The sequence below is a fragment of the Ascaphus truei genome, chromosome 22 (genome assembly GCF_040206685.1).
Source record: "Ascaphus truei isolate aAscTru1 chromosome 22, aAscTru1.hap1, whole genome shotgun sequence".
In the NCBI taxonomy this organism is placed as follows: domain Eukaryota; kingdom Metazoa; phylum Chordata; class Amphibia; order Anura; family Ascaphidae; genus Ascaphus; species Ascaphus truei.
In genome coordinates, this window is record NC_134504.1 from 6,383,336 (window position 1) to 6,408,320 (window position 24,985).

A 24,985-nucleotide genomic window follows, 5' to 3' on the forward strand; every position below is an offset into this window, starting at 1 on the left:
CCCCCCTCTTCCTCCTCTTCTCTTCCCCCCTCTTCCTCCTCTTCTCTTCCCCCCTCTTCCTTCCCCCCCTCCTCTTCCTTTCCCCCCCTCCTCTTCCTTTCCCCCCTCCTCTTCCTTTCCCCCCCTCCTCTTCCTTCCCCCCCTCCTCTTCCTTTCCCCCTCCTCTTCCTTTCCGCCCTCCTCTTCTTTCCCCCTCCTCTTCTCTTCCCCCCTCTTCCTCCTCTTCTCCCCTCTCACTCTCACCCCCCCCTCTTCCTCCTCTTCCCCCTCTTCCTCCTCTTCTCTTCCCCCCTCTTCCTCCTCTTCCCCACTCTTCCTCCTCTTCTCTTCCCCCCTCCTCTTCTCTTCCCCCTCTTCCTCCTCTTCCTTCCCCGCCCCTCTTCCTTCCCCTATGTGTGTGTAACCCCCCTCCTCCTACCTCTCCTCTTCCCCCCTCCTCTTCCATCCACACCCCCCCTTCTCCCCCCCCCCTCTCTCACCTGGTCAGGTTGTGCTGCACCTGGATACAATCTTTGCAGGAGAACCAGAGGAGACACATCTGGGAGAGAATCATTATATGACCCCACGGTGCCCAGATTTGATCTGTGCGATATATCCACACGTTATCTGCATGCGTGTTATCTGCATGATGTAACTACACCTTAATCTGCATGCGTGTTATCTGCGTGATGTAACTACACCTTAATCTGCACGCGTGTTATCTGCATGATGTAACTACACGTTATCTGCACGCGTGTTATCTGCATGATGTATCTACACCTTAATCTGCACGCGTGTTATCTGCGTGATGTAACTACACCTTAATCTGCATGCGTGTTATCTGCATGATGTAACTACACGTTATCTGCACGCGTGTTATCTGAATGATGTATCTACACCTTAATCTGCACGCGTGTTATCTGCATGATGTATCTACACGTTATCTGCACGCGTGTTATCTGCATGATGTATCTACACCTTAATCTGCACGCATGTTATCTGCGTGATATATCTACACCTTAATCTGCACGCGTGTTATCTGCATGATGTATGTACACGTTTTCTGCACGCGTGTTATCTGCATGATGTATGTACACGTTTTCTGCACAGCTCTGGGTCCAGTTTTTGTTTTAATCCTCTATCTCGGTAGCAAAACACGGCGCCGACCCAGAATCCTCCAGGAGAGAAATAAAGAGCAGGTATCTACATGTTACACGCGTGTTCTTTGCGGGTTACCTGTGCGCTAACGAAGACGATTTCCACGGATGACAGGAGGATTTCCACGGTTGATTTGCAGGGCAGCAGACTCACACAGTAGCCGATATTAAAGACAGACAGAAGTATACTGCACACCCCAAACAGGGCGAGAGATGCTGCGAAGAGAGTGTGAGAGACGGCGTGAGTGTGACACAGTGTGAGTTTGAGAGAGAGGGAGAGAGTGAGTGACGGACTGACTGAGACTGTGAGCGTGAGAAACAGGGTAAGTGTGAGCGAGAGAGAATGAGTGTGACGAAGAGAGAATGAGTGTGAGCGAGAGAGAATGAGTGTGAGAGATGGAGTGAGTGTGACACAGTGTGAGTTTGAGAGAGAGGGAGAGTGAGTGTGAGTGACAGACTGACTGAGACTGTGTGAGCGTGAGAAACGGGGTAAGTGTGAGCGAGAGAGAATGAGTGTGAGCGAGAGAGAATGAGTGTGAGTGAGAGAGAATGAGTGTGAGAGACGGAGTGAGTGTGACAGTGTGAGTTTGAGAGAGGAGGGAGTGTGAGTGATGGACTGACTGAGACTGTGAGCGTGAGAAACAGGGTAAGTGTGAGCGAGAGAGAATGAGTGTGAGCGAGAGAGAATGAGTGTGAGCGAGAGAGAATGAGTGTGAGCGAGAGAGAATGAGTGTGAGCGAGAGAGAATGAGTGTGAGAGACAGTGAGTGTGACACAGTGTGAGTTTGAGAGAGAAGGAGAGTGAGTGTGAGTGACGGACTGACTGAGACTGTGTGAGCGTGAGAAATAGGGTGATTGTGAGTGGGAGAGAATGAGTGTGAGTGGGAGAGAATGAGTGTGAGTGGGAGAGAATGAGTGTGAGCGGGAGAGAATGAGTGTGAGCGGGAGAGAATGAGTGAGCGGGAGAGAATGAGAGTGAGCGGGAGAGAATGAGAGTGAGCGGGAGAGAATGAGTGTGAGCGGGAGAGAATGAGTGTGAGCGAGAGAGAATGAGTGTGAGCGAGAGAGAATGAGTGTGAGCGAGAGAGAATGAGTGTGAGCGAGAGAGAATGAGTGTGAGAGACAGTGAGTGTGACACAGTGTGAGTTTGAGAGAGAGGGAGAGTGAGTGTGAGTGACAGACTGACTGAGACTGTGTGAGCGTGAGAAATAGGGTGATTGTGAGTGGGAGAGAATGAGTGTGAGCAGGAGAGAATGAGTGTGAGCGGGAGAGAATGAGAGTGAGCGAGAGAGAATGAGAGTGAGCGAGAGAGAATGAGAGTGAGCGAGAGAGAATGAGAGTTAGCGAGAGAGAATGAGAGTGAGCGGGAGAGAAGGAGAGTGAGCGGGAGAGAATGAGTGTGAGCGAGAGAGAATGATTGTGAGCGGGAGAGAATGAGTGTGAGCGGGAGAGAATGAGTGTGAGCGGGAGAGAATGAGTGTGAGCGGGAGAGAATGAGTGTGATCGGGAGAGAATGAGTGTGAGCGGGAGAGAATGAGCGGGAGAGAATGAGCGTGAGCGGGAGAGAATGAGGGTGAGCGAGAGAGAATGAGCGTGAGCGAGAGAGAATGAGCGTGAGCGGGAGAGAATGAGCGTGAGCGGGAGAGAATGAGCGTGAGCGGGAGAGAATGAGTGTGAGCGGGAGAGAATGAGTGTGAGCGGGAGAGAATGAGTGTGAGCGGGAGAGAATGAGTGTGAGCGGGAGAGAATGAGTGAGCAGGAGAGAATGAGTGTGAGCGGGAGAGAATGAGTGTGAGCGAGAGAGAATGAGTGTGAGCGGGAGAGAATGAGTGTGAGCAGGAGAGAATGAGTGTGAGCGAGAGAGAATGAGTGTGAGGGAGAGAATGAGTGTGAGGGAGAGAATGAGTGTGAGCGAGAGAGAATGAGTGTGAGCGGGAGAGAATGAGTGTGAGCGGGAGAGAATGAGTGTGAGCGGGAGATAATGAGTGTGAGCGAGAGATAATGAGTGTGAGCGAGAGAGAATGAGTGTGAGCGAGAGAAAATGAGTGTGAGCGGGAGAGAATGAGAGTGAGCGGGAGAGAATGAGTGTGAGCGAGAGAGAATGAGTGTGAGCAGGAGAGAATGAGTGTGAGCGAGAGAGAATGAGTGTGAGCGAGAGAGAATGAGTGTGAGCGAGAGAGAATGAGTGTGAGCGAGAGAGAATGAGTGTGAGCGAGAGAGAATGAGTGTGAGAGAATGAGAGTGAGCGGGAGAGAATGAGTGTGAGCGAGAGAGAATGAGTGTGAGCAAGAGAGAATGAGTGTGAGAGAATGAGAGTGAGCGGGAGAGAATGAGTGTGAGCGAGAGAGAATGAGTGTGAGCGAATGAGTGTGAGCGAATGAGTGTGAGCGAGAGAGAATGAGTGTGAGCGAGAGAGAGTGAGTGTGAGTGAGAGAGAGTGAGTGTGAGAGAATGAGAGTGAGCGGGAGAGAATGAGTGTGAGCGAGAGAATGAGTGTAAGCGAGAGAATGAGTGTAAGCGAGAGAATGAGTGTGAGCGAGAGAATGAGTGTGAGCAAGAGAATGAGTGTGAGCGAGAGAGAATGAGTGTGAGAGAATGAGTGTGAGAGAATGAGTGTGAGAGAATGAGTGTGAGAGAATGAGTGTGAGTGAGAGAGAATGAGTGTGAGCGAGATGGTGTGTAAGTGACCCCCCCCATGTTACTGACCCCGCAGCCAGAGTGCCCCCGCGTGGTGGTCCTGGCACAGCACTGCGTGCGGCTTCCTGCGGGTGCAGAGCATGTGATGCAGAGCCCAGGCGGAGCAGAGCAGCATGAGCAGCGCCAGGAAGATGTGCGCGTCCCGGGAGGGCACCGCCTCCTTACTCAGGACCACGCTGCTGACCAGCGCCGCGCCCAGGAACAGCACGTTCATCGCCAGGAGCCCAGAGAAGAGCCGGCCCGACTCCTGGGCCCGCTGGTCCCTGAGCAGCACCGACGGGCAGTGCCGGTGCAGCCACGAGCGTTCGTACTGAATCCCCGGGGCCGGCGCCGTGTCTGGGGGGAGGAACGGGACACGGCGGCCATATTATATGTGACCACAAATATATATCACAGAACTCTGAGATTACAGCTCCTTGTCTGCCACAGGGGCCGGGAAAAGCCTGCAGAGCCGTGTGTGTGTGATCCGCAGAGCCGTGCGTGTGTGTGTGATCCGCAGAGCCGTGTGTGTGTGTGTGAGATCCGCAGAGCCGTGTGTGTGTGATCCGCAGAGCCGTGTGTGTGTGATCCGCAGAGCCGTGTGTGTGTGATCCGCAGAGCCGTGCGTGTGTGTGTGTGTGATCCGCAGAGCGGTGTGTGTGTGATCCGCAGAGCCGTGTGTGTGTGTGTGATCCGCAGAGCCGTGTGTGTGTGTGTGATCCGCAGAGCCGTGCGTGTGTGATCCGCAGAGCCGTGTGTGTGTGTGTGATCCGCAGAGCCATGTGTGTGTGTGTGTGAGATCCGCAGAGCCGTGTGTGAGATCCGCAGAGACGTGTGTGTGTGATCCGCAGAGCCGTGCGTGTGTGTGTGATCCGCAGAGCCGTGTGTGTGTGATCCGCAGAGCCGGGTGTGTGTGTGTGTGATCCGCAGAGCGGTGTGTGTGTGTGTGTGTGATCCGCAGAGCCGTGCGTGTGTGTGTGATCCGCAGAGCCGTGTGTGTGTGATCCGCAGAGCCGTGTGTGTGTGTGTGATCCGCAGAGCGGTGTGTGTGTGTGTGTGATCCGCAGAGCGGTGTGTGTGTGTGTGTGATCCGCAGAGCCTTGTGTGTGATCCGCAGAGCCGTGCGTGTGTGTGTGTGTGATCCGCAGAGCCGTGTGTGTGTGTGTGATCCGCAGAGCGGTGTGTGTGTGTGTGATCCGCAGAGCGGTGTGTGTGTGTGTGTGATCCGCAGAGCGGTGTGTGTGTGATCCGCAGAGCGGTGTGTGTGTGTGTGTGATCCGCAGAGCCTTGTGTGTGATCCGCAGAGCCGTGCGTGTGTGTGTGTGTGATCCGCAGAGCCGTGTGTGTGTGTGTGATCCGCAGAGCGGTGTGTGTGTGTGTGTGATCCGCAGAGCCTTGTGTGTGATCCGCAGAGCCGTGCGTGTGTGTGTGTGTGATCCGCAGAGCCTTGTGTGTGATCCGCAGAGCGGTGTGTGTGTGTGTGTGATCCGCAGAGCGGTGTGTGTGTGTGTGTGATCCGCAGAGCCGTGCGTGTGTGTGTGATCCGCAGAGCCGTGCGTGTGTGTGTGATCCGCAGAGCCGTGTGTGTGTGATCCGCAGAGCCGTGCGTGTGTGTGTGATCCGCAGAGCCGTGCGTGTGTGTGTGATCCGCAGAGCGGTGTGTGTGTGTGTGTGATCCGCAGAGCCGTGCGTGTGTGTGTGATCCGCAGAGCCGTGTGTGTGTGTGTGATCCGCAGAGCCGTGTGTGTGTGTGTGTGATCCGCAGAGCGGTGTGTGTGTGATCCGCAGAGCCGTGTGTGTGTGATCCGCAGAGCCGTGTGTGTGTGTGTGTGATCCGCAGAGCGGTGTGTGTGTGATCCGCAGAGCGGTGTGTGTGTGATCCGCAGAGCCGTGCGTGTGTGTGTGATCCGCAGAGCCGTGTGTGTGTGTGTGATCCGCAGAGCGGTGTGTGTGTGTGTGATCCGCAGAGCCGTGTGTGTGTGATCCGCAGAGCCGTGTGTGTGTGATCCGCAGAGCCGTGTGTGTGTGATCCGCAGAGCCGTGTGTGTGTGTGTGTGATCCGCAGAGCCGTGTGTGTGTGATCCGCAGAGCCGGGTGTGTGTGTGTGATCCGCAGAGCGGTGTGTGTGTGTGTGTGTGATCCGCAGAGCGGTGTGTGTGTGTGTGTGTGATCCGCAGAGCCGTGTGTGTGATCCGCAGAGCCGTGTGTGTGTGTGTGTGATCCGCAGAGCGGTGTGTGTGTGATCCGCAGAGCCGTGCGTGTGTGTGTGATCCGCAGAGCGGTGTGTGTGTGTGTGTGATCCGCAGAGCCGTGCGTGTGTGTGTGATCCGCAGAGCCGTGTGTGTGTGTGTGATCCGCAGAGCCGTGTGTGTGTGTGTGATCCGCAGAGCGGTGTGTGTGTGTGTGTGATCCGCAGAGCGGTGTGTGTGTGATCCGCAGAGCGGTGTGTGTGTGATCCGCAGAGCCGTGTGTGTGTGATCCGCAGAGCCGTGTGTGTGTGATCCGCAGAGCCGTGTGTGTGTGTGTGATCCGCAGAGCGGTGTGTGTGTGTGTGATCCGCAGAGCGGTGTGTGTGTGTGACCCACAGAGCCGTGTGTGTGTGTGTGTGATCCGCAGAGCCGTGTGTGTGATCCGCAGAGCTCTGTGCTTATGTGTGTGTGTGATGCGCAGAGCGGTGTGTGTGTGACGCAGAGCAGTGTGTGTGCTGAGCGGTGTGTGGCACAGAGCGGTGTGTGTGTGTGTGACACGCAGAGCAGTGTGTGCTGAGCAGTGTGTGACAGAGCGGTGTGTGTGTGACACGCAGAGCGGTGTGTGTGTGACACGCAGAGCGGTGTGTGTGATGCGCAGAGCAGTGTGTGTGCTGAGCGGTGTGTGACACAGAGTGTTGTGTGTGTGTGTGACACGCAGATCGGTGTGTGTGACACGCAGAGCAGTGTGTGTGCTGAGTAGTGTGTGACAGAGCGGTGTGTGTGTGACACGCAGAGCGGTGTGTGTGTGATGCGCAGAGCAGTGTGTGCTGAGCGGTGTGTGACACGCAGAGCAGTGTGTGTGACGCTGTGTGTGTGACACGCAGGGCAGTGTGTGTGTGACCCGCAGAGCGATGCGTGTGACGCGCAGAGCAGTGTGTGTGTGACCCGCTGAGCATTGTGTGTGTGACCCGCAGAGCGGTGTGTGTGTGTGACCCGCAGAGCATTGCGTGTGTGACCCGCAGAGCGGTGTGTGTGACACGCAGAGCGGTGTGTGTGTGTGTGACCCTCAGAGCATTGTGTGTGACACGCAGAGCAGTGTGTGTATGTGTGACCTGCAGAGCGGTGTGTGTGACGCGCAGAGCAGTGTGTATGTGTAACGCAGAGCAGTGTGCAGGCTGTCTGGCAGTGAAAGGGTTGCTATATTATCTTCGTGCCATTACAGACAGTGTAATATACAGACAGATGTAAAGGTATGAGACGAGAATTCCGTCTGTGACCTGAAGAGCTGACAATCTAACCCCATGGACCCCTGAGAGGGGCAGAGAGATTTCCAGATACCTGTATGGCACAAATAAGGTGCCATCTGCTGTTCCCCGCTTCTCGCGTTCTCTGATGCTGCCAGCTGGGCCCCTTCAGGCCGTCTCTCCGGCTGCCGCGATGTTCTGCTGCTTGTAGCCGTCTCTCCGGCTGCCGCAACGTTCTGCTTGTAGCCGTCTCTCCGGCTGCCGCGATGCTCTGCTGCTTGTAGCCGTCTCTCCGGCTGCCGCGATGCTCTGCTGCTTGTAGCCGTCTCTCCGGCTGCCGCTTGTAGCCGTCTCTCCGGCTGCCGCGATGCTCTGCTGCTTGTAGCCGTTTCTCCGGCTGGACGCGACGTTCTGCCGCTTGTAGCCGTCTCTCCGGCTGCCGCGATGCTCTGCTGCTTGTAGCCGTCTCTCCGGCTGCCGCAATGTTCTGCCGCTCGCAGGCCGTCTCTCCGGCTGCCGCAATGTTCTGCCGCTCACAGGCCGTCTCTCCGGCTGCCGCAATGTTCTGCCGCTCGCAGGCCGTCTCTCCGGCTGCCGCGACGTTCTGCTTGTAGCCGTCTCTCCGGCTGGCCGCGACGTTCTGCTTGTAGCCGTCTCTCCGGCTGCCGCGATGCTCTGCTGCTTGTAGCCGTCTCCCCGGCTGGACGCGACGTTCTGCCGCTTGCAGGCCGTCTCTCCGGCTGCCGCAATGTTCTGCCGCTCGCAGGCCGTCTCTCCGGCTGCCGCGATGCTCTGCTGCTTGCAGGCCGTCTCTCCGGCTGGACGCGACGTTCTGCCGCTTGCAGGCTGGGAACTGCATTGGTTTTTCTTGTTTGATTGTGCAATATTCCTCCCATTTTATTAATTGCCGGAACATTAATGCCACAGATGAAAGGGCGGCTCATAGCCCCTCCCAGCTGTGCCCACAAGAGGGCCCCGTCCTGATCTTTCCCAGGGCAGGGCAGGGCAGAACGAGATTACCTTACTGCAGACTCTGCTCCTAGTACACAAGAACTTGTATACAGATTGGGGGGGAGGAGGGGAATAGCTGGATACCCCCACTAATCAGTTTTACACAGCTTCACCCCCTCATATTAACCCTTCAGGATAAGTGTCAATCTGAGCCCAGCTCTCCTCCCATCACGCCCGCATCCCAGCTCTCTAAGTAGCTATTTCACGCCTGCGCCTCTGGCTCCTTTCAGGGGGCAGTAAGTGCAGTGGGCGGCTTTTCACGGACAGAGGAGTGGTGTGCTCTGCCCGGGGTGTTGTGGAGCCCAGATAAGCAAATAAAGCCGAGTGTGTAAATCTATGTATATCATGGTATAAGTCTGTGTGTGTATAGTGAGTATCACTACATTTGTGTGTGTGTCTGTTTGTGTCGGTGTGTAAATGTGTGTGTATCTGTGTTAATGTGAGTACATCTTTGTGTATTAGTCTGTATGTCTGTATCAGTGTGTATCTGTGTGTAGCAGTGTTAATGTGTACATATCAGTGTGTCAGTTAATATGTGTAGTGGTTAAAGAGCACCGGGGGCCACTATAAATAGCACATGGCACCATATATAATGCCGTGCATGGGATGCGAGACTCTCGTTCTGCGCACAATCCTCCTCGGGTCCCAGTTCTCAGCTGGGGATCTCCCATATACAGTAATAGTGACCGTTTCTCATTATTACTTTACACCCCTTAGTATACCGTTCCCACACACTTTTACCAGCGACACCATCTGATTTACGGTGGTTTACTTTCATGCCAGGGGAAATGTTTCTTCCTAAATTAGACTGCTGGGGCCATTATCTGTCCACAATCTTATACACGCTCATTAAAATGTCACACTCAGACCCAATTGTGGTTTGTTCTCTTGTGGGAGAGTGAGAGATAGCTGTGCGCCCCGGGATTCAAATAGTAGCAATTAAGAGAGATTGCGGTGCCTCTGTGAGAGATGCCAGAGGGGGGTGAGGTCAGGGTGTGTTTATATTGTGGGATGGGGTGTAGGGAGGTATAGGTGTCCTCGGATCCCAGGCTCTGAGGCGCAGTATTTTGGGATGGGGTGTAGGGAGGTATAGGTGTCCCTGATCCCAGGCTCTGGGGCGCAGTATTTTGGGATGGGGTGTAGGGAGGTATAGGTGTCCTCGGATCCCAGGCTCTGAGGCGCAGTATTTTGGGATGGGGTGTAGGGAGGTAAAGGTGTCCTCGGATCCCAGGCTCTGAGGCACAGTATTTTGGGATGGGGTGTATTTATGGGGTTATATTGTGGAATGGGGTGTAGGGAGGTGTCCCTGGATCCCATGCTCTGGGGCACAGTATTTGGGGGGTGGAGGGGTGTAGGGAGGTATAGGTGTTCCAGGATCCCAGGCTCTGGGCACAGTATTTGGGGGGTGGAGGGGTGTAGGGAGGTATAGGTGTCCCCGGATCTCAGGCTCTGAGGCACAGTATTTGGGGGGTGGAGGGGTGTAGGGAAGTAAAGGTGTCCTCGGATTGCAGGCTCCGTGGCACTGTAGAACCTTGCTGGTCGTGCTGAGTGTTGGAGGGTTTCGGGCCCTCTCCCTGCTGTGTTTGGAGAGAGATTTGGGACATTGAGGGTTTCGGGCCCTCTCCCTGCTGTGTTTGGAGAGAGATTTGGGACATTGAGGGTTTCGGGCCCTCTCCCTGCTGTGTTTGGAGAGAGATTTGGGACATTGAGGGTTTCGGGCCCTCTCCCTGCTGTGTTTGGAGAGAGATTTGGGATATTGAGGGTTCGGGGCCCTCTCCCTGCTGTGTTTGGAGAGAGATTTGGGATATTGAGGGTTTCGGGCCCTCTCCCTGCTGTGTTTGGAGAGAGATTTGGGACATTGAGGGTTTCGGGCCCTCTCCCTGCGGTGTTTGGAAAGAGATTTGGGATATTGAGGGTTTGGGGTCCTCTCCCTGCTGTGTTTGGAGAGAGATTTGGGATATTGAGGGTTTCGGGTCCTCTCCCTGCTGTGTTTGGAGAGAGATTTGGGACATTGAGGGTTTCGGGCCCTCTCCCTGCGGTGTTTGGAGAGAGATTCGGGATATTGAGGGTTTGGGGTCCTCTCCCTGCGGTGTTTGGAGAGAGATTTGGGATATTGAGGGTTTCGGGCCCTCTCCCTGCTGTGTTTGGAGAGAGATTTGGGATATTGAGGGTTTCGGGCCCTCAGTGCTGTGTTTGGAGAGAGATTTGGGACATTGAAGGTTTCGGGCCCTCTCCCTGCGGTGTTTGGAGAGAGATTTGGGATATTGAGGGTTTCGGGCCCTCTCCCTGCTGTGTTTGGAGAGAGATTTGGGATATTGAGGGTTTCGGGCCCTCTCCCTGCTGTGTTTGGAGAGAGATTTGGGATATTGTGCAGCTTTCTGTTCTTATTGATGATCTGTAAACACGGGGTGAGGAGAACACAGGCCTGCTGCTTGTTTAACTTGTGCCTCCTGATATTCATATCATCAGGAATATTTGCTGTACAAACTCACGCCCTTCCTGCCCCCCCCCCTCGCCGGGTGACGTGGGGGGAGCACAGTTTATAGTCTGCGGTTTGATATGTCGCTCTGCGCAGAACACGCCGTTCCTCAACTTCCGCTCACTTTCTCTTACAGGAAAACTTCTATACTCAGTGTTATCTGCAGTGCTCTCCGCTCATCACGCTCACCCTGTCACACTCACCTCGTCATACTCATCCTGTCACACTCACCTCGTCATATTCACCCTGTCACACTCACCTCGTCATATTCACCCTATCACACCCACCTCGTCATATTCACCCTATCACACCCACCTCGTCATATTCACCCTGTCACACTCACCTCATCATACTCATCCTGTCACGCTCACCCTGTCACACTCACCTCGTCATATTCACCCTGTCACACTCACCTCGTCATACTCATCCTGTCACGCTCACCCTGTCACACTCACCTCGTCATATTCACCTTGTCACACTCACCTCATCATACTCATCCTGTCATACTCACCTCATCATACCCTGTCACACTCACCTCATCATACCCTGTCACACTCACCCTGTCACACTCACCTCGACATACTCATCCTGTCACACTCACCTCATCATACCCTGTCGCGCTCACCCTGTCACACTCACCTCGACATACTCATCCTGTCACACTCACCTCATCATACCTTGTCGCGCTCACCCTGTCACACACACCTCGTCATATTCACCCTGTCACACTCACCTCGTCATATTCACCCTGTCACACTCACCTCGTCATATTCACCCTGTCACACTCACCTCGTCATATTCACCCTGTCACACTCACCTCGTCATACTCATCCTGTCACGCTCACCCTGTCACACTCACCTCGTCACGCTCACCCTGTCACACTCACCTCGTCATATTCAACCTGTCACACTCACCTCGTCATACTCATCCTGTCACGCTCACCCTGTCACACTCACCTCGTCATATTCACCCTGTCACACTCACCTCGTCATACTCATCCTGTCACGCTCACCCTGTCACACTCACCTCATCATATTCACCCTGTCACACTCACCTCGTCATACTCATCCTGTCACGCTCACCCTGTCACACTCACCTCGTCATATTCACCCTGTCACACTCACCTCGTCATACTCACCCTGTCACACTCACCTCATCATAACCTGTCACACTCACCTCATCATAACCTGTCACACTCACCCTGTCACACTCACCCTGTCACATTTACCTCGACATACTCATCCTGTCACACTCACCTCATCATAGCCTGTCACGCTCACCCTGTCACACTCACCTTGTATCATGCTCACCCTGTCACACTCACCTCATCATACCCTGTCACACTCACCCTGTATCACACTCACCTTGTATCACACTCACCCTGTATCACACTCACCTTGTATCACACTCACCCTGTCATAATCATCCTGTATCACACTCACCCTGTATCACACTCACCCTGTATCACACTCACCCTGTCATACTCGTCCTGTATCACACTCACCTTGTATGCACAATATGGCCCTCAGGTATGTATGGGAGTAAGGGGGCACTATGGGACCTTTAAGGGCCCCCCTTACATATATATAGTACCACCACGTGTGCGTCCCCCTCAGTGTAACCCTGTCACGTGTCCCCCCTCAGTGTAACCCTGTCACATGTCCCCCCTCTCAGTGTAACCCTGTCACATGTCCCCGCCCTCAGTGTAACCCTGTCACGTGCCCCCCCTCAGTGTAACCCTGTCACATGCCCCCCCCTCAGTGTAACCCTGTCACATGTCCCCCCTCTCAGTGTAACCCTGTCACGTGTCCCCCCCCTCAGTGTAACCCCCTGTCACATGCCCCCCCCCTCAGTGTAACCCTGTCACATGTCCCCCCTCTCAGTGTAACCCTGTCACGTGTCCCCCCCCTCAGTGTAACCCTGTCACATGCCCCCCCCCTCAGTGTAACCCTGTCACATGCCCCCCCCTCAGTGTAACCCTGTCACATGTCCCCCCCTCAGTGTAACTCTGTCACATGCCCCCCCCTCAGTGTAACCCTGTCACATGCCCCCCCCTCAGTGTAACCCTGTCACATGCCCCCCCCCCTCAGTGTAACCCTGTCACATGTCCCCCCTCTCAGTGTAACCCTGTCACATGCCCCCCCCTCAGTGTAACCCTGTCACATGTCCCCGCCCTCAGTGTAACCCTGTCACATGCCCCCCCCTCAGTGTAACCCTGTCACATGTCCCCCCTCTCAGTGTAACCCTGTCACGTGTCCCCCCCCTCAGTGTAACCCTGTCACATGCCCCCCCCTCAGTGTAACCCTGTCACATGCCCCCCCCTCAGTGTAACCCTGTCACATGTCCCCCCCCTCAGTGTAACTCTGTCACATGCCCCCCCCTCAGTGTAACCCTGTCACATGCCCCCCCCTCAGTGTAACCCTGTCACATGCCCCCCCCCCTCAGTGTAACCCTGTCACATGCCCCCCCCTCAGTGTAACCCTGTCACATGTCCCCCCCTCAGTGTAACTCTGTCACATGCCCCCCCCCTCAGTGTAACCCTGTCACATGCCCCCCCCCCCTTCAGTGTAACCCTGTCACATGCCCCCCCTCAGTGTAACCCTGTCACATGTCCCCCCCCTCAGTGTAACTCTGTCACATGCCCCCCCCCTCAGTGTAACCCTGTCACATGTCCCCCCCCTCAGTGTAACTCTGTCACATGCCCCCCCCTCAGTGTAACTCTGTCACATGCCCCCCCCTCAGTGTAACCCTGTCACATGCCCCCCCCTCAGTGTAACTCTGTCACATGCCCCCCCTCAGTGTAACCCTGTCACATGTCCCCCCCCTCAGTGTAACTCTGTCACATGCCCCCCCCCCCCTCAGTGTAACTCTGTCACATGCCCCCCCCCTCAGTGTAACCCTGTCACATGCCCCCCCCTCAGTGTAACTCTGTCACATGTCCCCCCCTCAGTGTAACCCTGTCACGTGAGATATTTAATTTCAGAGAATTCCTATCTTTATATCATTTTATTCTTATTAAATTAAAAGTCACACCGTCAAGATTAAAAAGAAACACAGCCACACGCTCCGGTACCGCTGACAGTATATACACTGCTGTATATACAGAGGGGCCTCGGCGTTCCCATGGAAACCTTCCCACTTCCTTTAGCTGCATCTACAACTGGAGCTGAAGGTGGCTTCTGATTGGCTGTTGAATTATGATGTCAGAGCAAGTAAAGGGGGGGCGGCCCAGTATTCTGGGGAATGATTGGCTAGGCTCTTTGCTGTGTCATGCAGATGATGTCATCGCCCTGTGATGTCACCGGGTGTTAGGTCATGAGGTAGACCTCCAGAAGGCTGGCGACCGCGTGCATCCGGTAGAAGATTCCGAAGGGGAGCCCGATGTTCACGATGGCCACCCACATGGGGTAACCGTAGAACTGCAGCTCCAGGGGGTTGTCAAACTGCGGACGAGCGCCGAAGGCCGGGATGATCCAGAACTATGGGGAGAGGGGAGGGTTACTGTGTGACTGGGGAGAGAGAGAGAGGGGACGAAGAGGAGGTGGGATAGAGCAGAGAATGGGGAGAGAGGCAGAGAGAGGGAGGGGGGAGGGAGAGGATAGAGAAGAGCGATGAAAGGAGGGGGAGGGAGAGGAGGGCGGAGAGAGAGAGGAGGGTGATGGGGAGAGAGAGGTAGGTAGGAGGGGGAGAGTAGAGGAAGGGAGGTAGGGGGAGAGAGGAGGGAAGGGAGGATGAGGGGGGAGAGAGGAGGGGGAGGGAGAGAGGTAGGGAGGATGGAAGGGAGGTAGGAGGGGGAGAGAGGAGGGAAGGGGGGTAGACCCGGGGAGAGAGGAGGGAAGGGAGGTAGACGCGGGTAGAGTGAGAGAGGAGGGGGAGGGAAGGGAGGTAGAAGGGGGTAGAGTGAGAGGAGGGGGAGAGAGGACGGAAAGGGAGAGGAAGGTAGGTAGGAGGGAGAGAGGAGGGAAGAGAGGTAAGAGGGGGGGAAAGTGAGAGAGGAGGGGGAGGGAGAGAGAAGTAGGGAAGGGAGGTAGGACGGGGAGAGAGGAGGGAAGGGAGGTAGAGGGGGGTAGAGTGAGAGAGGAGGGTGAGAGAGAAGGGAGGTAGGAGTAGGAGAGAGAGGAGGGATGTGAGGTAGAGGGGGGTAGAGTGAGAGAGGAGGGAAGGGAGGTAGGAGGGGGAGAGTAGAGGAAGGGAGGTAGGGGGAGAGAGGAGGGAAGGGAGGATGAGGGGGGAGAGAGGAGGGGGAGGGAGAGAGGTAGGGAGGATGGAAGGGAGGTAGGAGGGGGAGAGAGGAGGGAAGGGGGGTAGACCCGGGGAGAGAGGAGGGAAGGGAGGTAGACGCGGGTAGAGTGAGAGAGGAGGGGGAGGGAAGGGAGGTAGAAGGGGGTAGAGTGAGAGGAGGGGGAGAGAGGACGGAAAGGGAGAGGAAGGTAGGTAGGAGGGAGAGAGGAGGGAAGAGAGGTAAGAGGGGGGGAAAGTGAGAGAGGAGGGGGAGGGAGAGAGAAGTAGGGAAGGGAGGTAGGACGGGGAGAGAGGAGGGAAGGGAGGTAGAGGGGGGTAGAGTGAGAGAGGAGGGTGAGAGAGAAGGGAGGTAGGAGTAGGAGAGAGAGGAGGGATGTGAGGTAGAGGGGGGTAGAGTGAGAGAGGAGGGAAGGGAGGTAGGAGTAGGAGAGAGAGGAGGGAAGGGAGTTAGGGGGGAGAGAGAAAAGTGGTTACTGCGCAACCCTCATTACAGCCCTTTCTATCCTGTCACTGTTTCCTGTCCGCCCCTTTCCTCTGTCACTGCCCGTCTGTCTCTGTGTCCTCTGCCCCTGAGGCTTCTCTGCAGGAGAGTCACACAGAGTTGGGAGTGTGACCGTGTTCCTGGGATATGTGACATCCTGAATATGTTCCGTGTCTGGCATTGTTCGTACGTACAGACCCCATGAAGAGACCCCAAGCATCTGGGCCTGTGAGCCCTTGCAGTGAGTGTGGGCCCCTGCAGTGTGTGGGCCCCTGCAGTGAGTATGAGCCCCTGCAGTGAGTGTGGGCCCCTGCAGTGTGTGGGCCCCTGCAGTGAGTATGAGCCCCTGCAGTGAGTGTGGGCCCCTGCAGTGTGTGGGCCCCTGCAGTGAGTATGAGCCCCTGCAGTGAGTGTGGGCCCCTGCAGTGAGTGTGGGCCCCTGCAGTGAGTGTGGGCCTCCACCCTTAATATGGAGGATCTCACTCATTCTGAACGTGATATAAAGTGACATAAGACGGATACATTGTATCTGACAGGGACACGACTCCATTACCACCCCATTAATAGCCCAAGCTGTAGGACCTCGGATGACACGCACACTGAACATATGACCACCCCCCACCCCCCTGAGATAAAGGACTCGGAGTTTCCACTCACAATGATGTTACAGAGAAGCAGGAACTGGGAGATCTCCCTCAAGAGTTTCCTCCTCCAGTTGGCTCGCGTGTCCCGTACAAGTGAGTGGGTGAGGGTGCCCCGACGCCCGATGTCCAGTTCCTGCTCGTGGTCAGCCCTGGAGTGGCTGCCGTGGGTGGTGGCGGAAGCGGGGTTGACATAGACGTCACGGAAGAGATTCCTGTCATGGAAGCCACCAGAGCTGCGATGCTCCAGGGGTCCGTCCTGGAAGGGCTCCCGGTGTAGCCCCTCAATGATGAAGGTGTTCTGCAGCGTGTGCTGCACGATCAGGAGTAGTGAGTACACCAGGTTCAGGGCATTGAGAAGCTCCAGGGGAGAGGTGGCCACCATGGCAACTATAGAGTAATAGGCGATCCAGTACTGACCCAAGGCGGCCCCCAGGAGCAGGGCCACATCCAGGGTCCGGGTGGGGTTCTTGTGGCTGTTAATGTCTCTCTTGTCGAACCTGTAGACGATGGAACCGGTGAGGGAGGCCACGGACATGAGACCGAGAGCCACGATGTTGAAGATGTAGAACATAAAGAGGGCTTGTGGTTGGTTCCCCTCCGTTGTGTTCATCTCGACCTCGTAGACAATGAAGACCCCCAGGCCGGCCACAAGGACTCCAGTCCCACAGACCAGGCCAACGAAGAGACTGCGTGCCCGGAAGGTGTGCTGCGCCTGGTGGAGGTGCGAGGCCATCACGCGCCCCACGTTCTTCCACATGACATAGGCCATGGCGGAGGCGAAGAGGCTGTACTCGATATTAAAGGGGTACAGGTAGTAATACCCCGTCCGGAAGATTTGGCACAGGTTGCTGACGCATTCACAGCCAGGTGACCCGCCGCCAGCTGCAGCAGAAACAAAGAGCGGTGTCACATGACCAGGCCAAGGGCTCCCATCGCAGGCTGACCCCATGACCTCTACCAGAATCAGCTGTAGACCGGGTAACACAGTGACGTGTTAGCTTTCCCCCCCTTGCTTCATGTTGCACTGTGACATCTTACCCCCAGCTCTGAGTGACCCTGTGACCTATTACCTCACCCTCAACTCTAAGTGACCCTTTGACCTCTTACCTCTCACGCCCAGCTGTGAATGACCCTGTAACCTCTTACCTCACGTCCCAGCTCTGAGTGACCCTATGACCTATTACCTCAACTCTAAGTGACCCTTTGACATCTTACCTCTCACGCCCAGCTCTGAGTGACCCTGTGACCTCTTACCTCTCACGCCCAGCTCGGAGTGACCCCGTGACCTCTTACCTCTCACGCCCAGCTCAGTGACCCCGTGACCTCTTGTCTCACGCCCAGCTCTGAGTGACCCTGTAACCTCTTATCTCTCACACCCAGCTCGGCGTGACCCCATGACCTCTTACCTCACACTCAGCTCAGAGTGACCCCGTGACCTCTTGTCTCTCACACACAGCTCAGAGTGACCCCATGACCTCTTACCTCTCACGCCCAGCTCAGTGACCCCGTGACCTCTTGTCTCTCACGCCCAGCTCTGAGTGACCCTGTAACCTCTTATCTCTCACACCCAGCTCGGAGTGACCCCATGACCTCTTACCTCACACTCAGCTCAGAGTAACCCTGTGACCTCTTACCTCTCACGCCCTTCCTGCCGTTGCACGTGTCGTTATCCCCAGAGGGCGCCGTCTCCTCCAGTTCGACCGTTTGGTGGAGAGATTCGTCCGTCACGGCGGCCATCCAGATGGCCAGGTTAGTGCTGAGGGTCAGCATGATGCCACACCTGGGGCGGCACACGGACACTCGCACTGAGTGTGCGCGCAAAACACGCACGCGGTGAGCACGCACCCACACACTCCCACAGTGAGCCCGCAGACGCACTCAGTGAGCAGACACACACTCAGTGAGCACACACACAGACACGCACACAGTGAGCACACAGACACGCGCACAGTGAGCACACGCAGACACACACACAGTAAGCACACACTCAGTGAGCACTTAGTGAGCGCACACTCAGTGAGCACACAGACACACACACAGTGAGCACACAGACACGCACACAGTGAGCACACACACAGACGCACACAGTGAGCAGACACGCATGCAGTGAGCACAAAGACACGCATGCAGTGAGCACAAAGACACGCACACACAGAAGCACACAGTGAGCAGACACGCACGCAGTGAGCAGATACGCACGCAGTGAGCACACACACTGACACATACACAGTGAGCAGATACGCATGCAGTGAGCACACACACAGACATAAGCACACTCAGTGTGCACACACTGACACTCACTCAGTGAGCACAGACACGCACTCAGTGAGCACAGACACGCACTCAGTGAGCACAGACACGCAGTCAGTGAGCACAGACACGCACTCAGTGAGCGCACACTGACACACTCAGGCTGGCCTCACCTGGTGAGATTCAGGTGGATCTGTACACAATCCTTACAGGAGATCCACAGGAAGTATGTCTGCGGGAGGAGAGAACATACTGTGTGTACAGCATAGAGAACACAGGGGGCGCAGGGTCAGTCTCACACAGCACAGGGGGCACAGGGTCAGTCTCACACAGCACAGGGGGCACAGGGTCAGTCTCACACAGCACAGGGGGCACAGGGTCAGTCTCACATAGCACAGAGAACACAGGGGGCACAGGGTGTCAGTCTCACACAGCACAGAGAACACAGGGGGCACAGGGGGACAGTCTCATACAGCACAGGGTGTCAGTGTCACACAGCACAGGGAACACAAGGGGTCAGTCTCACACAGCACAGGGAACACAGGGGGTCAGTCTCACATAGCACAGGGGTCAGTCTCACACAGCACAGGGACACAGAGGGTCAGTCTCACACAGCATAGGGGTCGGTCTCACACGGCACAGAGGGTCAGTCTCACACAGCACAGGGGGTCAGTCACACAGCACAGGGGTCAGGCTCACACAGTACAGGGGCACAGGGGGTCAGTCTCACACACAGCACTGGGGGTCACAGGGGTCAGTCTCACAGCACAGGGGTCAGTCTCACAGTACAGGGGTCGGACTCACACAGTACAGGGGTCAGGCTCACACAGCACAGGGGTCAGGCTCACAGTACAGGGGTCGGGCTCACACAGTACAGGGGTCAGTCTCGCACAGCACAGGGGTCAGGCTGACACAGCACAGGGGTCGGGCTCACACAGCACAGGGGTCAGGCTGACACAGCACAGGGGTCAGGCTGACACAGCACAGGGGTCCGGCTCACCTGTATAACCACAAACACGCTCTGGATGACGGAATAGATGATTTTGAGCGGAGATTCGCAGTTTTCCAGAGTGAGGGATTCCCCAATCTTAAAGACATCCAGAACCAGCGTGCAGACCCCGAAAAGAGCCAGCCCCCCTGAGCCAAACAGGACAGGGTGTGAGGGATATGGGGGGCCGAGGGGGGGGGGGGCTATGTGACATTAGTACTGATATTATATCCCGTCCCATATAAACCCTTAAACCTGTATGAGGAGCCTGCAAGGCATTGTGGGACAGTGCATAACGTATATCTTGTGCTCCCCCCCCATTTCTGTGCTTCCCTGTCCTATGTCCCCCCTCGTCCGGTGCTACTACATCCTATGCCCCCTCCATCCTATGTCCCCCCTCATCCTGTGCTACTCCATCCTATGTCCCCCCTCGTCCTGTGCTACTCCATTCTATGCCCCCTCCATCCTATGTCCCCCCTCGTCCTGTGCTACCCCATTCTATGTCCCCCCCTCATCTATGCCCCCATCCTATGTCCCCCCCTGCCCTGTGACCCCCCATCCTATGTCCACCTGCTGATCTGTGCCTCCACATCCTATGTACCCCCCTGTCCTGTGCTCCTTCATCCATTGTACCCCCCTGTCCACAAATACTGGACACAATGGTGAAAGGTGCAACAAGCTCGACACACACACCTCTCTCCACTCCATGCTGTTTCCTCCTCTCCTTTGTCCCAACCCCTGGCTCCTGACACCTCCTTCTGATTGGCTGCATTACCCAGCAGCAGCCAATCAGGATGGAGGAAGCTGCCCACACCCCTAGTACCAGCCCCGCTCTCTCTCTCCCTGCCCATCCCGTGGCCCCTCCAAGCCGGTCAGATTACAATGTCCAGAGAGGTTATACCGGACACACATGTCCAGAGAGGTAATACCGCTATATACATACATGTCCAGAGAAGTAATACCGGTATACACATACATGTCCAATATGACCTCTAAATTTTACTGGACAGTGTCCAAATACAGAACAGTCCGGTTCAATACTGGACACCTGGGAACCCCACCTACCCCCCTCACCAAGTGTCTACCTTTTACCTCTCAGCCAGATGGGCCCAGCGTGTGTGTCCCTGATGGTGCCGTTGTCTGGGTGTCTGGACGTCCACAGGAGGTAGGTGACCATCCAGCAGCCACTGATTCCCATGAGGACGCAGAGGAAGGACAGCAGCTCCCGTTCTGCCAGCACCACCTCGTGGAACGCCCCGCTGCTAACGAGGGCACAGCCCAGCAGCACCACGTTCAGTGCCAGAACCCCCGACAGGAGCCGGCCCCCCGTCTTCCACACCTCGGGGGGCCCGGGCAGAACCGTGGGGGGCTCCCCCAGACTTATCTTCTCCAGTCTAGGGTCTGGGCCTGGTGAGGGGGCAGTGACAGTCCAGGGGGGCTCCTGCTGCAAGTCTGCCCCCATATTCAGCACCTGGGGGAGAAGGATGCAGTAATCCCTAACTGCTGTGGGGGGGGGGGGGGGTAACCCCCCCCCCCACCAATACTATACTTCCCCCCCAACAATACCCCATCACCAATACCCCATCACCAATACCACATCTTTCCATCACCAATACCTCAAATACAATACCACATCTTTCCATCACCAATACCTCAAATACAATACCCCATCCTTCCATCACCAATACCCCAACTACCCATCAATACCCTACTTCCCCCCAACAATACCCCATCACCAATACCACATCTTTCCATCTCCAATACCCCATCTCCAATACCCCATCACCAATACCACGTCTGTATATAATGCAGAGCAGTGTGTCTGTATATAACGCAGAGCAGTGTGTCTGTATATAATGCAGAGCAGTGTGTCTGTATATAATGCAGAGCAGTGTGTGTATATAATGCAGAGCAGTGTGTGTGTATATATAATGCAGAGCAGTGTGTATCTATATAACGCAAAGCATTTTGTATATAATGCAGAGCAGTGTGTATATAATGCAGAGCATTGTGTGTGTGTATAATGCAGAGCAGTGTGTATATAATGCAGAGCATTGTGTGTGTGTATAATGCATAGCAGTGTGTGTGTATAATGCAGAGCAGTGTGTGTGTATAATGCATAGCAGTGTGTGTGTGTATAATGCAGTACAGTGTGTGTGTGTGTGTGTGTGTGTGTGTGTGTGTTGTGTTGTGTGTGTGTGTGTGTTGTGTGTGTGTATATATAATTAAGAGTTGGGCTGTGCGTATATATAATGCCGAGCAGTGTGTGCCTGGGCAGAGCATTGCGTTGCAGCGGCAGGTTTGAGCAGTATATAGGCAGCTCTTGTATAGGGGGAGAGGGCTGTATACCGGGGAGCGGACATGATGTTCTATCCCGGGCATTCTGCACATGTCCCGGCCTCTGACCTCTTGGGAAATTTGTCCCTGGAAGCTCTGCCAGCGAAGGGGACAGTCCAGAGGGAACCGTCACGCTTTGCTGTCACTGCATCCCCTGCAGAGCATCGCCCGAGCCTGTATGGACCCCAGCCGCAGAGCATCTCACCCCATCTGTTACATACGCCTATCTTTAACTGTGCTACAATGCCTTATATATAAAGTCTAGCCCTGTTTACTTAATGTAACCATATATTTGTCATGATAACTCTATACCCAGGACATGCGTGAGAACTAGAGGTAACGCTCACTGTTACCTCCTAGTAACACATTCAATAAATAAATAATCTTACCTGCCTGTGGATCGGGGGGATCTGGTTATGGATCAGAGTATTTCTTTCTCCCTGGATTGGGATATCTCGGTTTCTCTGAATCGGGGGATCTGTGGTTCTAGATTGGGGAATCTGTCTCTCTGGATTGGGGCAATCTGTGGGTCTGGATTGGGGGATCTGTAGATCTGGATTGGGGGATCTGTAGATCTGGATTGGGGGGTCTGTGGGTTTAGATCGGGTTATCTCTGGTTTGGGGGAATCTGTAGGTCTGGATATCTGTCTCTCGATCGGGTTCTGGATTTTGGTATCAGGATATCTCTGGATTGAGATACTGTATCTCTGGATTGGGGGCTCTGTGGGCCTGGATCTCTCTGGATTGGGGGGATCTGTGTGTCTGGATCCGTATATTTCTGGATCAGGGGATCTGTGCGTGTGGATCGGGATATCTCTGTCTCTCTGGATCGGGGGATCCGTGGGTCTGCGATGAGCTTCCTCATTCTTCTCCACCAGTTGGATTTATACTCTGTGTCTGGGAGTGATTTACACCTGATAGTAAAAAACTAATAAACTCTTCACTCTAAACCCAGGTGACCTTTGATTTAGGGACCCTAATATACAGTAGAGGAGACGGGGGTCAAACAGCCCAGTCCAAGCCGTGCCCTGCGAGGGCGCCTGTGCACCGGGGTAAGGCCCCATGCCCCTCGGGGTATCCAGACAGTGCCCCTCCACAAATCCCTAACCTATTCCATCACCCGAAACCTAATAAACCAGAGCTCACCCCACCGCCACTGTGTGTCCATTGGGCACACTCTTATTTCAACACAACCAGTGGCCTGCGAAGCCCTCTTATTGGCTCACCCAGTTGCCAAGGATACGCCGGAAGCCCCCTGCAAACTCTTTAGAAAGTTCCGCTCACTCGAGCTCATCGTCTCGGATGTCAATCTGCAACTGCCCCCATTTTGTCTACCAAGGAATCCCATGTGAGAGATGACCCCCCCCCCCTCCTGCCCCTTTGTGGATGTTCACATGTTCACTACGCACATGCATGCACACATGTTCGTTCGCCTGAATCTGGGAAACGGCAGTGCGTGTCATTAAGCCGTGAGCTGCCAGGTCCCCCCAGGAGCTAAAGGGTTAAATAATATGCCTGAAACCCAGAGCCCTGTATAATGACTGCTTATAAAACAGGGAGGTGTCAGCTCTGTGCCTCTGTTCCCATAATTACTCAGACATGTCACATCACATGTTGGCGTGTTAATGTCTAGAGAGTAGGAATACTCCGAACACGTTACACAATATGTGGCAGTCGCAGTTAGCGTTGGTATATAAGATGCAGCTCCCAATGTAAGGCGCGCCGATGGGTTCCTGTGCTGCAGAGCTAACACTCTCATTTCTATAACGTGGCTGCCCACGTTGGGGTTCAAATCCGATTCTCCCACTTCAAAGGCCTGCGTCCATGAGATGTCCTTGGGTTGTTACTGCTGAGGATATACACTCAGCGTTTTACAATATAACCAGGTGAGACACAGAATCTGCTGTGTACAATGCAAAGAGAAGCCCGCAGAAGTGGGAACAAGGGCACTGCCCTGTAATACTGCCCTGTGCCCACCAGGCGGCAGCACTGGGGCTGGAAATAGACACACTGGGCAGTCCTGCTGTTTATTGGCATGTCCGCCATAATGTTGGTCACACTTTAGTGATTGTCCCCCGAGAGGCGTTGGGAAACTGGCTGTGCCAGTGTCTCTGCTACTTTGGGGAGAGGGGATGGAGATTGCTTGTGTCTGTCTTGGTTCTGTCTCTCGCTGGGTGGAGGCCTCACTCTCTGCGGCCTGAACACGGGCCTCCTCTTCTCTGGGGGTCTCCCACTGGGAGGGTTTGTTGTCTCTCTCTCTCTCTCTCTGGCTGTCTGCCCTCCTTCCCTTTCTCTAACTCCTCTCTCTGAGTATCAGGCCCCTCTCCCCAGCTTCTGTGCAGGTCTCTTTCTTCCTTCTTTTTCTCTCTCTCCCTTGTTTCTCTCTCTTTATCTCTCACTCCCCCCCCCCTTACTTTCTCTCTACGTCTTTAGCCCCTCTTTCTGTCTGTGGGGTGTGGGGTGGTTTCTCCTTCCCTCTTCCTCCGAGTCTCTCCCCCCCTCCCCCTTCTCCCTCTCTCCTTTCTCTCTCTGAGAAGTGTCTACCATCTAGGTGGTGCGGGAGTGGCCAACTCCACTCCTCAAGATCTTCAGGATATCCCTGCTTCAGCACAGGTGGCTCAGCTAACGACTGTGCATGTCTGGGTCTCATCATTTTAGTTATGGAGGAAATAGGTGCATGTAACAGGGACTTATCCCCGGTTAAGAAAAACTGCCTCTAAATCCAGCAGGGAGCTGGTTAATTGCAGCCAGGCAATTAACCAGGCTACAGCTGCCTAATTAGGACTCTGACAAAAAGCCTCATGGAGGAAACAGAGGAGAGGTGTTTTCCGCAGCACACAACGGTGCTGACATGAGGAGAGGGTCTTGAATATAAAGGACGACTGTGTATTGACAGCAAGACACAAGGGGGCCAGAACTCTTTTCCTGGGCGCAGGACCCTCAAGCACCCGGACACCTCTGACCTGAAGGTCTACCTGCTGTAAGGTACCGCTGAGACTTTGGGGTGCTAGGCTGGAAAGGTGCTAATCCTCCCAGTCCTGTAGAGAGGGACCGGGGGAAGTAAGTTAGCCCTTACACAGGGAATAGGTGTTTGTTGCTTTTGTATGTGTTATGTTGTTAAAGGAACAGGCTCAATAAAGCCAGGATTTAATTTCACCCTAATCGGTCTCCATTAAATGTACCCCTGCACCCATCTCGTACGGCGCACTATCGGCAGATGGTAGACGGGACGTTTTGAAGATTACAATCCTTACTGAGCACATGCAGATAATGACACCGTCAAATCACTGGATGATTCAAAAGAACGT

The 24,985-nt window shown here is 54.9% G+C and overlaps 2 protein-coding genes and 1 long non-coding RNA gene across 4 annotated transcripts; 1 reads left to right on the forward strand and 2 right to left on the reverse strand.

Annotated features, from left to right (window-relative positions):
* Positions 1 to 1,065: 1,065 nt before the first annotated feature.
* Positions 1,066 to 8,202, reverse strand: LOC142472516 (uncharacterized). 2 transcript variants are annotated; one of them, XM_075579566.1, is made up of 2 exons: positions 7,339 to 8,202; positions 1,066 to 1,352 (listed from the first exon to the last, which is right to left on the reverse strand). In XM_075579566.1, the coding sequence occupies exons 1-2, from the start codon at positions 8,158 to 8,160 to the stop codon at positions 1,287 to 1,289; spliced, it is 888 nt and encodes a 295-aa protein (XP_075435681.1). In that variant the 5' UTR covers positions 8,161 to 8,202; the 3' UTR covers positions 1,066 to 1,286. The 2 variants fall into 2 exon arrangements, with proteins under 2 accessions (XP_075435681.1, XP_075435680.1); XM_075579565.1 differs by lacking the exon at positions 1,066 to 1,352 and adding an exon at positions 3,910 to 4,168.
* A 5,530-nt stretch (positions 8,203 to 13,732) lies between these two features.
* On the reverse strand, positions 13,733 to 22,555 carry LOC142472684 (proton channel OTOP2-like). Its single transcript, XM_075579797.1, has 7 exons — positions 22,067 to 22,555; positions 20,433 to 20,811; positions 19,353 to 19,489; positions 18,526 to 18,584; positions 17,737 to 17,882; positions 16,116 to 16,984; positions 13,733 to 14,214 (listed from the first exon to the last, which is right to left on the reverse strand). The coding sequence occupies exons 2-7, from the start codon at positions 20,800 to 20,802 to the stop codon at positions 14,044 to 14,046; spliced, it is 1,752 nt and encodes a 583-aa protein (XP_075435912.1). The 5' UTR covers positions 20,803 to 20,811; positions 22,067 to 22,555; the 3' UTR covers positions 13,733 to 14,043.
* Positions 15,846 to 20,849, forward strand: LOC142472685 (uncharacterized). The gene is made up of 3 exons (XR_012789806.1): positions 15,846 to 17,080; positions 17,674 to 17,851; positions 20,440 to 20,849. It is a non-coding gene; the product is annotated as an uncharacterized LOC142472685 (long non-coding RNA).
* Positions 22,556 to 24,985: the final 2,430 nt, after the last annotated feature.

What these genes read in the sequence shown, in the direction of transcription:
- LOC142472516 (XM_075579565.1), bottom strand. Translation starts at nt 8,160, where the DNA reads ATGTTCCGGCAATTAATAAAATGGGAGGAATATTGCACAATCAAACAA. An exon ending in ACCTTATTTGTGCCATACAG is followed by an intron (nt 4,169 to 7,338) that starts GTATCTGGAAAT and finishes TCCTCCCCCCAG; the next exon opens with ACACGGCGCCGGCCCCGGGG.
- LOC142472684 (XM_075579797.1), bottom strand. Translation starts at nt 20,802, where the DNA reads ATGGGGGCAGACTTGCAGCAGGAGCCCCCCTGGACTGTCACTGCCCCC. An exon ending in ATCCACCTGAATCTCACCAG is followed by an intron (nt 17,883 to 18,525) that starts GTGAGGCCAGCC and finishes GTGCCGCCCCAG; the next exon opens with GTGTGGCATCATGCTGACCC. An exon ending in TGCTTCTCTGTAACATCATT is followed by an intron (nt 14,215 to 16,115) that starts GTGAGTGGAAAC and finishes CTCTCCCCATAG; the next exon opens with TTCTGGATCATCCCGGCCTT.